The following is a 15,526-nucleotide window of genomic DNA, read 5'->3' on the forward strand; positions in this document are numbered from 1 at the left end:
AAGATATATTTGTTTTCTTTATTTAATATATAAAGTGCAAAATAAAACGTGAAACCTGCTTCACAGAACGTAATTACATATAATAGAAAACAATATGACCATATCTATTTCACAAATAAGAAACACAGTGCAACAACCAGATCGATACAAAATAAAGTGCTCCAAAACACGAGGGATTAAGAAAGGGATGTAACCTGGCTCTATAAAGAACAATTATGAACACTGAAGATATGTGTTTTGTTGAACAGTATGCAAGTGGCATCGAGATAGTGTGCCAAGAGGCGCTGTGCCAGGATTGCAAACATTTGTCCCGAAACATCTTACTTTTGACAGAAAGACCAACAAAATGATTTTGGCTGGTGCTGCACAGGAGTCTCTGCGGGCAACAAGGGATGGCCAGCTCTGAGAAAAAATTATCCCCAGGACGCATCCCAGTTTGCCAAAGGATCATCACTGTGGTCACCTTGATTTGCTGATGAATAGCTAATTGCTACAACAGGAAATATGATAAGTATGTTTAGGACCAAAATCAGGTCAATGGCCCTCATTACGACCCTGGCGGAAAGTGACTGACCGGACCGCCACAGCGTAAATAGCGTTTCCGCCATTGCACGAAGGAGCAAAGTGCGGCCCATTCCGACCCATCGAGCACGAGCACCACGGCATGGCGGAAGTGCAAAGTCCGCGATGGCGGAAATGACCCCAAAACGGCCCACACCGCCGCTGTATGGCGCCCTAGGTGCAATACCGCCACCCATCACAGCGGACACCGCAGTGTGCGCCTACCGGAAAGTACGGTGACCGGAAATATACGGAAACAGAAGTAAAAACATGGGCCCGGAACGGGAAACATCCCGCCGTACACCTATAAAACCACTAAAACCACACAACCACTAAAAACACTACCCTGAGACACACCCCAACCCGTCATCCACCCTAGCGAAACCAAGAAAAATGGGAAAAGTAGCGAAGAAAGCGTGCGACCGAAAGCGGCAGGTCCACTTCTCCCGTGAGGAACTCACCGTGCTAACAGAGACCCTCCAGGAGAATGCTGCCGTCGTCTTCTGCACGCAAATGACCAGGACGGCACTTGCAAACAAGAAGGCCATATGGGCTCTGGTGGCACAGCGGGTAAGTGCGGTGGGGACCGCACCCCGCACCCCACAGCAATGCCGAAAGCGATGGGACGACCTGCGGATACGCGTCCGCAGCATACTCTCTGCCAACCGCAACATTGCCACAGCCACCGGGGGAGGTCCTGAATCACCCATCAAGTTGACCCCCTGGGAAGAAATCTGTGCCTCCACCATCGGAATGGAGAGCATAGAGGGAGTCGGAGGGATGGAGAAAGGAGTGCAGACATCCGAAGATTCAGGTAGGTGGGCCAGATAAAACAATGCCAAATCCACAAAGTCCATCCATGTGAAGTACCATGTGTCCACATAGTGCAACAGAAACACATGTCCAGGAGAACGTCCACACACATCGGCCTGATAGCGCACGTTAAAACCCACAATAAATACATAAATAATTAAAAACCCCTAAAACACGCACTACACGTGCAGCAGGCACACCCTAACTGCAGGCTGCCAAACAACTGCACCCTCACTCCACACACAAATGAAAGCACCTCCAAGGCCCCGACCCAAATCACCCTCAGGTACCACCCCAATGCATGTGATACAATGCCATTCCAATTCCCACAGACCCATTGATAACCCTCGCCCTCCTTTACTCCACCACAGGGTCCGATCCAAACGACGAGCATCAGGACACCCCTACCAGCACACCTGCAAAGAGGGCCAAGACCAACGGCCAAAGACCCTCCACCTCAGCTGCACGCATCAAGACACGGCAGCAGCACAAATCAGGTGGCAGCACAGAGGAAGGAACATCAACAGGCACCCCAGCAGCCAGCATGCCCACACCACCACCACCACAGGTCCCCCCTCTGCTGCCTCTGGTGGCAGCAGCACCATAGGTGACACCCCATTGATGGCAGCATGCTCCGACACAGAAGACGGGGATGTCGAAGTCAGATCCATCCATGACCTGTCTCAATCCCCCTGTCTGTCCCATCCCGTACACCATGAGGATACCACGCAGGGGCACCCACAAGACGACGACTGGCCATCCCCCACAAGCCCTGTGGCAAGGCAACATGAGGTCAACAGCCCCTCTGTGACACCCCCGCAAATGGCCATGGCCCAGCAGAGGCAACAGTCCCTCGACCAGTTAATCGTGCAACAGCAGCAACTGGCCACGCTCCTCAAGGACCATGCCGATGAATGTGGGGGCACTAAGGCAGACATAGAAACATCAACTGAGACACTTAGGGCAGAAATGGAGAGAGGTACAGAGACACTAAGGGCACAAATGGAGAGTAGCACCGAGAGCCTGGGAGTCCAAATGGAGAGAAGCACCGAGAGCCTGAGGGGGGAACTGCATGCGACGTCCAAGGACGTATGTGCCGAACTTGCCGCAGTGCGCCGTGTGCTCACTGAGCTCTCGCAAACCCTTAGGGACATGCATGGACGTGAGCAGGCAGAGACATCATCCGTTGCAAGTTCCGTCCAGGGCAGCCCCCAACGTAGATCTGGGAGGAACCTGCGCTCCACAGGCAGGGGTGCCCCTGATACCCGCAGAGGGGGCTTGCAATAGCGACTGCCCACTGACAATGAGCATCTTTGGACACTGGTGTTCGGGGGGGAGGTAGGAGGGTGGAGGGGGTGTGTTGGGCTCACTTGGGTGGCGGGTCGATAGGGTGTACAACATGATATCACATATGCCATAAACAGTGCACGATCAACCAATGAGATGTGTGGACATTGATCTTTGTGTACTAGGCCATCATAGGCGTACAGTCCATATTGTGCATGTCCCAGACACACACAGTGCCACGAGTCCCGTGTCCATGTATCAGCCACCAGGCGTGAGTGCTAGAAGCATACATCAATGAGATGCTGACGAATGTCACGGCCCTCCGGTGCCTCGCAGACTCCTTGAGGTGCTGCCACATCCCCACCCTCATCATGACCATCATCAGGTGCTTGCAGTTCTGCGTCAGGGGGCATGGGCACATTTCTACGTACGCACATGTTGTGGAGCATGACACATGCCATGACCATCTTTGCAACCTTCTCATGGCGGTACAGGAGTGCCCCGCCAGACCTGCTGAGGCAGCGGAAACGACCCTTCAGTAGGCCGAATGCCTGTTCAATGACTACACGGGTACGTGAGTGGGCATGGTTGTAGTCCTCCTCATGCTGGTCCCGTGGGTTCCGGACTGGTGTGAGGAGCCATCTCTTCAGTGGATATCCAGCATCACCTGTATGTGGACGATAAACGTATGATGTGGAATGCCATTGCTACGTACGCACACCCCCCCCCCTTCCTGCCAGGTCATTGCCGAATCACATACCCCACATTATCATGCATGTAATGAGACTCACCGAGTAGCCAGGATCTGTTCCCTGCGTGTCGCTCCATGTAGCGTGGTATTGTAGAGTTCCTCAAGACCATAGAATCATGGGTTGATCCAGGGAATCTGGCACAACAATGTGTAATGATCCTGTTGGAGTCACACACCATTTGTACATTCAGAGAATGAAATTGTTTTCGGTTGCGGTACTGGGCCTCCATGGCATGTGGGACGACCAATTCCACATGGGTGCAGTCGATGGCACCAATGCAACCCGGTATGCCGGCAAGTGCATGGAATCCCACTTTTGTGTTGGTAATTTCCTGCTCCGAGCGTGGTAGAGAGATGTAGTCGTCTGCGTGCTGCAGGAGGGCATCGAGCACTTGCAATAGTGTCCGTGAGAACAGTGGCTGAGAAATGCCATGCAACTGTCCGACTGTGTGCTGGTAGGTGCCTGTGGCCAGGAAGTGGAGTACAGACACCACCTTCAGTAGGGGTGGGATGGCGGTTGGGCTATCTATCATGCTGACAAGGTCAGCCTGTGTCATGTCCACAATGGCGGCTATGGTGTCCCGGTCCAGACGGTAGAGGGTGTGGATCTGCTCATCAGTGAGGTTGAACGGATGTGCTTGGAGGCGTGGGATTGCGGGCTGCCTGCGTGGTGGTAGTGGCTGTGCTGGCGGCCCTTGCTGGCCCTGCCTTGCCCTCCTCCTCCTCCTGCGTATCCTCCGTGCGGCCGGTTGTAGTTGGTGTTCGTCTCCTTCTTGGAGTTGGAGTACTTGCAGTGCTATCAGGTCCCCCAGGGCCAACATCGCTAGTCCTGCCGGTAGCATTTCGGTGTGGTTGTGGGAGGAGACTGGGTGTGCAATTTATGTGTTTTCAGGCTGTATGGCCTCCACCTGTGGTGATTCATTCCACCTGTGCATACTGCTCTCCCCTTTGGCCGAGCACGTCCCGCACACAACGCTGCAATTCGAGGAATGGCATCTTGCTATTGCAATCATGTATTTGTACCCGATGGCCGTGTAACATTGGTTGACATGTTCATTCTGCTGTGGTCCCATTGTTTCACATACTATCTGTGCAGTCGCGAACAGACTTGTGAAGGGCAGTGGAACGTAGTACTCGAGTAACGGTGGGCCCTCATGCATCACTGTACCGAGTTGCAACGACGGGCGGGGCGTCCCATTTGTGGGTGAAGGCAGTTGCCATTTTCACACACAGCCGCACTCGATGGATTAATTAGTGATTTCAAACGGCCACAGATGCCTCTTCGACGTGATGTTGCAAATGAGGAATTCGAAGGGCGGCGCTTTCGGTTTTCAGCTAGCGGCGAGGAAATGCCCACAGGTCTGACTGCAAATATAACGTACTATTGTTCAATGTCCTTGGGACGGGGCCATGGCGAGGATGCAATGATTGATATGAATGGTTTGGGATGCGCAATAGCGACATGGGCGATGAGGCCGGACGTTCCCAAATACATGTTACTTCACTACACTGGAATTACGGGCTGGGGCACTGTGGATTTTGCAGGCTGCATAACGCACAGACTCAATGGATATTTCTAATGTTATGTGAGTAAATATTCAGGCGTTTTAATCCCGGGATGAGGGAATGATGAATGGATGCATGGGCAGGTGATTTGATACAGAGTTTGCCATGTACAGGGCTTCTTGGAATCTATCCGCCTCCCCTACGCTATGTGATGCAGGGCTGCCATAGTGGGACCATCGTCTATCTGGCCTTGTTGAGCCCTCCCTGTCTCGACGCGCCCTCAGACACTTGTGTCCATGCACGTTACCAATCCCATCTGATGGATTCTGTTTTGACAGACGCATGCACAGGTACACTCGTTTGTGATGGTGTTTACACCTCGATATAGATAGTTATGAGTCGCAAGTGGTTTTTGGGTGGTGATGAACCTTTGGAGTGGGCTAGCATGCATATGGCTGTGGATTTCGTGTGATCATTGAAGTGAGTTGTTCGAATGTAGTTCTGATGGCCATTCTATTCTTTTTCTTTTCTTTTGGTTGACAGGTATCTCCTCCCCTTTTGCCACTGCCATCTGTATGCCACTCCTGCAGATGGCTTTTACTCCAGACACCTGCTGCTTCGTGTTAATCAGTGGAGCAGCATTATGATCTTATGGGACGATCGCCAATGGGCCACATGCCCTTACGCAGTACTGGTGGCTCGGAGCAACATTTCGGCCTTTCAGCTGGACTAGTGCCTCCCCATTGGGACGGCCCTGCGGTTCTGTGCGCTTCCATGTTGCCTTTTCGTACGTGAATGTGGCTCTGTGTACCATGATGGAACAGGGCGTCACACAAGTAGTGGCTGGTCATTTCTTGCGGATGCAGCCCACAATGGTGAAATGTGTTTTGGAGTTCATGGCCTAATGGCTGTATGGGCTTGGTGATTTTGTTGTGCATTAAATTTCTATTCTGATTTGGCCCGTGTAGCGTTCTTCTTTGCAAGTGATGTGGCATATTCCTATTTGGGGAGCGATGTATTGTGAGGAGATCTGCATTGGGTTCCAGCTTCGGAGTTTAGTTGCGTGGTACTGTACTGGGCGCGTTTGCCTACGAAGCCCAGTGAGGTCAGGGATGGGGGCTGCCAATCTGACTGTTTGAATGTTGTCATGCTCAGGGGCGGGGGATTGGGTTTTGTGTAACAGATGCCGGTCAGCCAGGTGGACTGGTGGAATGATGTGATTTTCGGAATATTGCTGGTCACAGGTGCCTGTGTTTGCGTGCGTTTCTTGGTGGGGGACTGTGGTCATGTCCATTGGGATGGCTTCTGTATTCGTGCCATCTGTGCCCTGCAGCTCCCATTGGCCCCTGTTGTGTTTCTTTTGTTCGTTGGCATGCATGGGTGACTTGTACATTTCAATGGTTGCATTGTGACTTCATTGCACCTACGGGGAGTTGTACTTTGTGGGCAGGGAGCGGTGTACAGGCACTCAGTGGGGCCGTTTACGGTTGATTCGCGATGCCGTACTTCTCACCATGGCGGAATGGTACATTCCGCCATGCTTGATGGCGTTAGGTACATGTCCGCTAGGGTCGGAATTAGCGTACCCTTGCGCCATGGTGGTGTTTACGGTTTGGCATGGCGCGCGCGCGCGTGCTTGGTGCAGTTAGCGTTGGCGTTCACTACGGTGTCGCTAATGGCTTCGTACTTTGCGGTGACGGGTCATAGTCGCACCGAGCGCTATTCGATGGCGGTATTGCATTTCCGCCATCGTTTTCCGAATTCCGCCAGGGTCGTAATGAGGGCCAATAACTTGATTCTTAACCGGTTGGAGGTTATCCAGAATTTTATTTTGCAGCCTCATCTAGATGCCGTTGCAATAGTGGATCCAAACGAGAGGCAGAACATTGATGCGAAGACACGATGCTCTGGGCTTAGTGGCTTAGGCAAATTATGACTGTTAGGACATATACAGGGAGAAGCTTAGAAGTCCTTTTTCCATGTTCATAGCTAGCGGGCTGATTCTGGGGAGCCGAGCCGCAGTGGACTGAAAAGCGTGAGTGTCAGAAGGAAAAGAGGAAACTGGATTGTCAGAAGAAAATGAACTGCCTGGGGAGACGTCTCCACTGCTCAGGAAGATATTAACGGGGTGGGGATGTGAACCTGAAGAACCCGGAAGCTGTTGACCCACTGCTAGAATGAAGGAGACTGCATTGTCTGTGACAGAAATGCCCCAGGGTTGTTTGCCTGCAGCTGAGAAGTGAGACACTCATTAAGTTCAACTGGACTTGCCCATGACTAGCTGACTCGCTGCAGAGTAGAGATATGCAAGACAACAACTGTCGTCAGAACGGATGATGCAGATTTCAGTGCTGGTAAACCAACAACAAGAAGGAAACGTGGAGAAGGAGCGCACAGCAACTGAGCAGCTGGGAAGCTTGTGAATGCCAGGAAGATCAAGATGCAAGGACGTTGCGATATGAGGCAGGAAAGTGACAGGGAGACCACATCAGATCTAGGATGTTTCTGGAAGTGAAGCAGATTAATGTATGGAAAGGAGTGAAGTAGTGCAAACACCAAATCCAGATGAGTGAGGAGAATCTGGAGGTCTGGAGGGAGTTTTGAGGTGAACGGCGACATGCAAGGTGCAGGCCTGGGGTAGGTGGAGGAAAACAAAAGGCCAGTGAAGGGGACCATGAGATGCCTATGATGGTCTGTGAGTGGACAATAGTTGGTGTTTAAAAAAAACAAAATTTACATATTTATTGAATTTTAACCTTAAAAAAAAATAACATTAACAATCAAGTTCAAACATATATACAAAAGTCACAGTTAGGTCATGTAACATTGGCAAATCTTCGAAATAGATAGTAATTTGCGATGCAAGATCGGCGTTATAGTATCAAAAGCCAGTGATACATCAAGGGAGAGTGAGGAAAGAATTGAAACTCATGCTGGTTACATGTGGTTCAAGAAACCAGCCAAACTCTAAAAAGGATGTGATGGGTAAAGAGACATTTCAATTATATGTTGGTATACTTTCTGACGACTGAGAAAAGAAGAGAATTGACTTGTGGTTTAATAAAACTGTTCTCAGGACAAAAAGCCAGCCAAAGTCTATGAAGTGAAAGACATTTAAACAGCATATTGCTATATGCTGCCCAAGAAATACAAGCTGATAGATGTATGAGAAAATCATTATATGTCTATAAACTGAATGTAACTCGAATTGCAAGCTGGTATATTTGGTCAAAGGAATGAGAAACAATCTAGCAAAGATTAAAAGAGTAAAGAGATATTTGATTTTTATGTTGAGAAAAGTTTAAAGGGTTACAGCAGAACATGAATGTCTGAAGTATAATCAATGTTTTTCAAAAATACTTCCAAAGTCTAAGAAGTGAAAGACATTTGAATTGCATGTTGCAATATCTTGTCCAAGGAGTAAGCCATCATTCCAAAATAACTTATCGAAAATATGGTAATTCTAAACACTGGCTGATATATTTATCAAAATATTCATTTAAGGTGTATGTAGGCATGTGTAGTCCAGGGAACATATCACAATAGAAGAACATTTGAAATAGTTAAGAGACGTGTGAATTTTATGTTGAGTAAAGTACTTAAAGATGTAATCATGGACCAGAAAGGTCTTTTGTAAGGAAAAGTACACTGGGGCTACATGTTGGGAAATCATCTCAAAATAAAGGATGCCTACATAAAGAGATCAAGAAACTATTTGAACTGTTGTTTTGAGCAAAATAGATAAAGATCCAGACACATCAGAAAGTGAATGAGTAGTGCTAAAATATTTGAATCATGTGCTGAAAGAAGTGATTATGAAAACAGGAATAATCGGATCAGAGACCGAAAATTGAGAACCACCATGATCTTGTACATATTAAAGAGAAACCTAAGGGAGAAAGGGGTGGGGATCTAGGAAGTCTCTTGGACTTCTGATAAGAAAAGGCAAACAGAGACGGAAACAACAAGAGACCAGCAGTGGTTCACCGTACCTCTCGGAACCCAAAATCTTGAGCTGTCATCTGATCAAGAAAATTGATTTTTCAACCTGAAAAAAATACCTTTTCACTGAGATAAATGAGCAACATCTTTTCTTTTAGGTGTAAAATCGTCACACAGGGCACAATGTTTGGCAAGAAGACTACTCTGAACATAAGTATGCTACAAAGCAACATTGACCTGTGGTTCGAACGTCAGAGCCGTATCAAAGAAAACACCCAGATTCCACACAACCTTGACAGTCCTCTGGGCATCTCCCGGTGTAGTTGGCCAAACAAAAAGGAGGACCTCTGTGCAAGGACCACACCCAAAAAGAAGACCGCTGACTTGCCTTGATTTCGACAATACGAGTAGTCCTCTTTGCAGGCCACGACACTACAAATAGGCAGAAACCCATCTTGGGCCGGACCCGTGTGGCTGAGTCAAAGATGAGTATCAGCTGAGTGTACATCTGAAAACTAGAATCAGTTTCCTCGAAACAACCTGGCCAGGGGCAACATGCAGGCATTAAAGAACAGCGGAGAGAGAGTGGAGCCTTGAGGACATTTCTCAGGTCTCAGATAATCAGCAATCAAGGCTATGTCCCCTATTAGTGTAACTAGAGCCCAGAATGTCATTTCTTCTCAATGCAACGGACATATAATAGCCATATGTGGTTCCTTTGTGCAGGTCCCTTTCCTGCATGCTGCATGGTAAGTGTGGCTTGACGTTTGCAGGAAGAGGGTGAAGGTGGCCAGGCAGTATGTTTGTTGGGTCATGGTGGCCATGAGCGAAGAGCAGGAAGTGGCGCTAAAGGAATGCAGGGGTCATTCACACACACCTTATGGGAAACAGCAAGGCAGTAAAGAAGGAAGGAAAGGGTAGGGGATGGGGCATGCACAGCGGGGACACAGTGGGGCACAGTGTAGTGAGCATGGAAAAGGAGCTAACAACATAGTGGTGTTGCATAGAAAGTGAGTGAAAAGCATAGCAGGAAAGGAAGATTCAGAAAACGTGATCTGCGTGAAACAATCATGGAACCACAATCACCCAAGCAGCCATTTGTGTTTAAGGTAAACATGGGAATTAATTTGTTCTGGGCTGGGAATAAATGCAGAAAGAATATATGTACTTTAGTTTGTGATAGAACAAACAGTAAAAGTGTATAACTATAAACATAATGACAACAAAAAATACATCACAGTGCAACTGGTTGGGGGTGGGATTGGCTGGCAACGGCCCACTAGCCCGTGCCATGGTGGGGACGAACAAAGCGATGGCCCCAACATGGGCTTAGGGACTTTATGCCTTTGGGCCTTAGTTTGCGCTTTATAAGTTTCTAAATAAATTAATACATTAATAAATAAATATGGTTAAGCTAATGCACCGCCCAACCAGGTGCATAACCATATTATCCACTCCTTTTTGAGAGTTACCTTGAAACATGCTGCAAGGGAGAATTTAGCAGGACCCCAAAGGCTCTCTGAGTCCCGCACCCGACATACGGTAAGATCTGTTATGATGCTTAGTGAAAGTAAGCAACAGCCTGTGGACCCTCATGTACCTAAGCAGTTAAGGAATCAGAAGTGTAATACACAATCTACAAATATTGTTTATATGACCTGTATCCTTAAAAGAATATATTTGAAAATGGTGATTTAAGATTAACAAGTGTATACACTGGGAAAGGCATGTCAAAGGTTACCGATCAGTAATCCACAGCAACATCACCTTCACCAGAAGACGTGGGATTTACAATGACCCAAAGTTTGACTTGATAGAGTTTGGCCTGTCGCATAGGGTTATTTATGATGGCCTCCTTGCTTTGAAATTCAGATCTCCAGGAGAATCAAGGGTCTAATTTCGCAACCCTATATTTTGTAGTTTTTAGTACAACTTACAATATTTAGACGCTGAAAGCAAGACCCACTTATGATATTTAGACGCTGAAAGCAAGGCCCAAGCAACAAGTAACATGTCCCCTGATTTTCTAACAGGGGACTTGATTGTTTTGGATCACTAGGATATAGCTCCCATCCCCTCCTTTCCATCAATCAATCAAACCTGAATAAGAAATTATTTTGTTCTAATTTAAGTATTTTGCCATGGAATGTAGCAGATATTAAATCCAAATGGAACCATACTGGCTGGCAGTGTTTTGTAGGTGAAGTAATATAAGTTCATTTCAGGAGACGTGGGAATTGTCTGCTTTCAATAAACCACAGCATGAACCTTTTTCTATTCCTGCAACAAAAGGGGGGAGGGAGTGATCTAAATGTAGGTGGCTGACCTCGGTAAAGATAGATCTCAACGCAAGAACAGAAGCTAGTTGTACTAATAACCCAGACATTACCCTTTTGAAAAAATTGAATTGACTCATGGTATACTATCGCTTCATTTTAATCTCTATATACGGCCTCATCAATGCCCATCTTCAAAGTCAGCCATCCTCCATCTTGAAAAAATTATCAAGGATGTTAATGACAGATACCATATCTATTGGCGCTGTGTTGAGTTTATTGCTGGGAATTCTAATGTCCAATATGAATCCACTAGCTTATTAAATGGAATATTAGGTGATACTGTTGAAGCATGGGGAATCCTGGTGTTGTACACCAACCCTTTCAGGCATCTACATAAGCATGCCACACTATTGGAGTCTGTACTTGCCAAAACGGGCATGAGAGCCTGTAATGGTCAAGTGCAGGGGTGTTCTGGCTACTCATGAGTAAACATTGGGCAATACATTTAATCACATTGATTGTATTGCTGTAGACTTGTCGAATTGGACATGTGGGTGGGGGCCAAGTTGCAAATGTTCAGGGGAGAAAAGACTGAAGGTTATTTTCTCCCTCGAACATTTCCGTCACAGGTTTCTAACCACAATCCGAAGATAGTGCCAATTTTTAAAAAAGGTGATTTTAACGATACATTCAACCATCGCCCCATTTCCCTACTACACACCTTCCCTACTAGACAGTGTAGGAAAGATATATGCAAAGGTCTTGGAGACTCGGCTAGTTAAATGGGCAGTTGAAAATAATATATTGAGTCATGTTTATGCTGGATTCTGTAAATGAACAGGGACAGTTGATCAGATTTTTAGGGTTGCCCTGATTTTGCTCGAATATGTGAAACAGAAGGACGACCACTATATTTAATTTTTATTTATCTCAAGCCAGCTTTCGAACTGCTAGGGGGGTTAATAGTATCCTTAGGAGTTAATATCCAATTGCATAAACCCATCAAGTCTCTTTATATAAACAATGCTGCAACAGTGAGATGATGGCAGGAAGGTGAGAGAACTGGGGATTTTTCCAGTAATCAAGGGCCTATGCCAAGGATGCGTCCTAGCCCCTTGGTTATTTTCGCTGTTTATTATTTACATCACAAACCATCAGCTTCTTCAGGCAATCGATGCTCCTACAATAGATATGGGAAACATAGCATACTTTTTGTTCGCAGATGATGCCGTCCTCTTATCCACCACGCTTATGAGTCTAAAAAAAGCCTTTAACATACTTATAAATCTATTTAACATCAAAGACCTTGTAATTAATGCTACCAAGAAATGCATTATGAAGAGATTAGCCAATATATACTTGGAATTGAATGGTATTGAGATGAAACATGTTGATAATTTTGATTACTTTGGCGTTTGTCTTAATAAAGAGGGGAATTGAAGTTCACAAATTTCTAAAAAGCAAGTTGATAATGAAGACACGGACTGCCACTACCTTAATGTTTTCAAAATATATGGTAGTCCCAACAATATAGATTTGTAAGGCTCAGGCCCAAAATGCAGTTCTCTATGGTGCCAACGCATGGGGACAAAAGCAGATTAACCAAATGAATGTTACTAAAAATACATTTTACAAAATCTAGTTGGGCCTAGCGTGGGGTTCCCTGATTCGAGCAGTGAAAATGGAGCGTGGACAGAGAGAGGCTAATTAATCATGTTGCCTAATTAAAACCAACACTTTTCTGGATTACATTGTTGGCCATTCCTGACTGGAGCCCTTATAAAGGCTCCAATGCCTGATGCACTAATAGCTAACAATGTAAAAATAAGGCCATGGTCTGAACACAAGAAGTGTATCCTGACCAACACTTCAATGGGCCCTTCATGGAACCAGAAGGCCTTTTAACCCAGTGGAACATACTTACTGGAACTTGGCTGCGACAGATGTCCTGAATCGAGCAAGCGACAAGTCACTACTAACCAAGTATTCTGGTGTAAAATTATTCTTGGGTTATGAAAATTATCTTGATTGGCTTGTTTCCGTGATGGCAAGAAATCTCCATTTGGAACTGACAGTGGGAAAGTTTACCCTTGAACGCTTTTGCCCATTCTTGGGCATCGGATGCTAAAAAGTTATGTCCCATGATAAATCATTGCAATGAGGATGAGTCCCACTTTTTATTTTCCTGCCCATATTTGATGGATCTCAGGAGCAAATGACTGATTTCCTTGATCAGACGCAGTCAGATCACAACCCTTATAGAAGCAGTGGGCTTTTGTAAGACTTTGACATGTCGGTCAATGGTGTTGGCTGTTACACGTTATTTAACCAGTGCCTAGTGTAGGAGAAGAACATTTTTTAAATGGCTACCAAAGGTATTTTGTTTCCTATATTACAATTTGAATTGATGTACAATCACAAATAGTGTTATTTTATTGATTTACCTTTAGTGGCAATGTATTTTGAATATTTATGTATATACTAGTGAGCTTGTTGTGGATATTGTCTCGTTAGCAATGTACTGCTGCCTGATTTTGTGACGGATTTCTTCTTGTGGAAATAAGTAACATAATTATTTTCCTTGTTTCTGTAATGCTTTTATGGTATATTGCCAAACTAAAGCTTCTAATGATGATGATATATTTTTAAGGCAATAGGAAGTGCCAGCCCGATAACCTTTAAAAAAGCCAAGCAAGATAACTGCCATAAAACGTATGACAGAGCGTACGTCTGTTTCTATGTTGATGGTGGCCAGAGTGAGAGGCAAAGGTACGGAGTGGCTGGTAAGGAGAGGAGTATGAGAAGGGGGTAATGGAGATTGGGCTCCGGAAATCAGCAAATATGGGAACTTGGTGGGTGGGGGCTTGAGGTAATACAGTTGTGAGTGGATGGAGAAAGTGGGGAGAGTACTACTGGCTCAGGGACAAAATAAATTGGCGGCAACGACAGAGTCGTATAGGAGCTGAAATGGAAGTCAGCTTATACCGTCAGTTCAAGACCACATTCCAAGCCACCTGATTGGCTACCATCCTCCACTGAGCGCTAAATATGTATAGATACAAATGGAAATGCCAAAAAATAAATTCCATGAAACTGGGACCCTTAATTATAAACTAATTGTTATTTGGTGAGGAAGATCTGATATGAGAATAGTCTTTTTCTGTTGAAGGATTCTCAATATTTATTCAGCGTTGTGCATTCAGGGGTACTGCATCTTTCTTCTTGCCCATCAGGTAAAAAAAGGGCCAGTTTTTCTGCGTAGTCATGACACATCTTGCGGCTTAGTGCAACAAAATACTAGAGCGGATGGGTCTAATCCCTAGGTCAGAAATTGCAACAAAAGCCCATTAATGGTCTTCACGTTTAACTCACAAGACCATTTACGTGCACGTTTTAAAATGAACAAACTATATGCACAACAGAAGGCTCTATCAGTGTGCAAAAATAATCACATTAGGAAATTGGCAGTTAATTAGGAAACTGTGCATCGAAGTTTGGGTGATGTAAATGTCACGTTTGGCAGCAATGGAGACAGTGGGATTAGCTAAACAGGAACATCTATTTGAGTAGCTACTTTCACATATACGACTGACTCTAATTTTGCGTCATGGCTTTAAGAGTTGTCAGTAAAGCTTTCAGAGTGAAACTGTTAGTTTATTTTGTATTTTTTAAATATTAGATTACCTACTGATAATCTTCACCACTCCGAATCCAGCTCTTCCTTGTCAAAGTCTTTGGCATACCTCGCTCACAAGATCCATTGTGGATTTAAACGGTTTGGTGATCAAATAGAAAGTCTTGGTGAGTCAGAGGTCCTTTTAGACCTGGCTTAGGAGAGGAGTTTAAAAGAATGGGAAGAGCAAAAAATAATTTTATGGGGCTTGTGAAATGCCTGTCTCCCAGGAAAGGACTCACCTCATAGAGTAAGGACTGTGACAAGGAAGACGGACGAGGGAGTAATGTTGCTTTCTGATCATACAAGGAGAAGGCCCTTTTGAGCTTTACACCTTACCTTGTGGAAATGCCACCCCGATGCCTCTGCACCTGGTAGAAATAAAATGCATAAGATAAAAATGTTATAACCTACCTCCCCTTTTGCTCCCCTAGGGCCTTCTTCTCCCTGTAGAATATTTGAAAGAAAATACAGTGTGAAGGCTAATAGTTATTTAAAGTATCATTGCAAATAATCTATACACCTGGGTATTGAGTTAATACATGCAAATATGTTTACCCTCATGCCTGAGTTTCCTGGAGTTCCTGCTTCTCCTCTTTCACCCTAAAAAAATTAAATAGACAAGTCTTTACATGTAACCATATTTCCATTCGATGAAAGACATTTCTTTTATAGTTTTCACAGAAATACTGTATCCTCCTGACTGTGATATGC

General features: G+C 45.6%; 1 protein-coding gene across 1 annotated transcript in view; it reads right to left on the reverse strand.

The window, feature by feature from the left end:
* Positions 1-15,526, reverse strand: part of LOC138480617 (collagen alpha-1(XXI) chain-like) — a 703,399-nt gene that overhangs the window by 90,759 nt on the left and 597,114 nt on the right. The window contains exons 24-25 of the mRNA XM_069612315.1: positions 15,371-15,415; positions 15,227-15,259 (exon numbers count right to left, since the gene is read on the reverse strand). Of these exons, the coding sequence (XP_069468416.1) occupies positions 15,227-15,259; positions 15,371-15,415 (78 nt within the window). The remainder of the gene's footprint in view (positions 1-15,226; positions 15,260-15,370; positions 15,416-15,526) is intronic.

The sequence above is a fragment of the Ambystoma mexicanum genome, chromosome 5p (genome assembly GCF_040938575.1).
Source record: "Ambystoma mexicanum isolate Mex_15411 chromosome 5p, UKY_AmexF1_1, whole genome shotgun sequence".
Lineage (NCBI taxonomy): Eukaryota > Metazoa > Chordata > Amphibia > Caudata > Ambystomatidae > Ambystoma > Ambystoma mexicanum.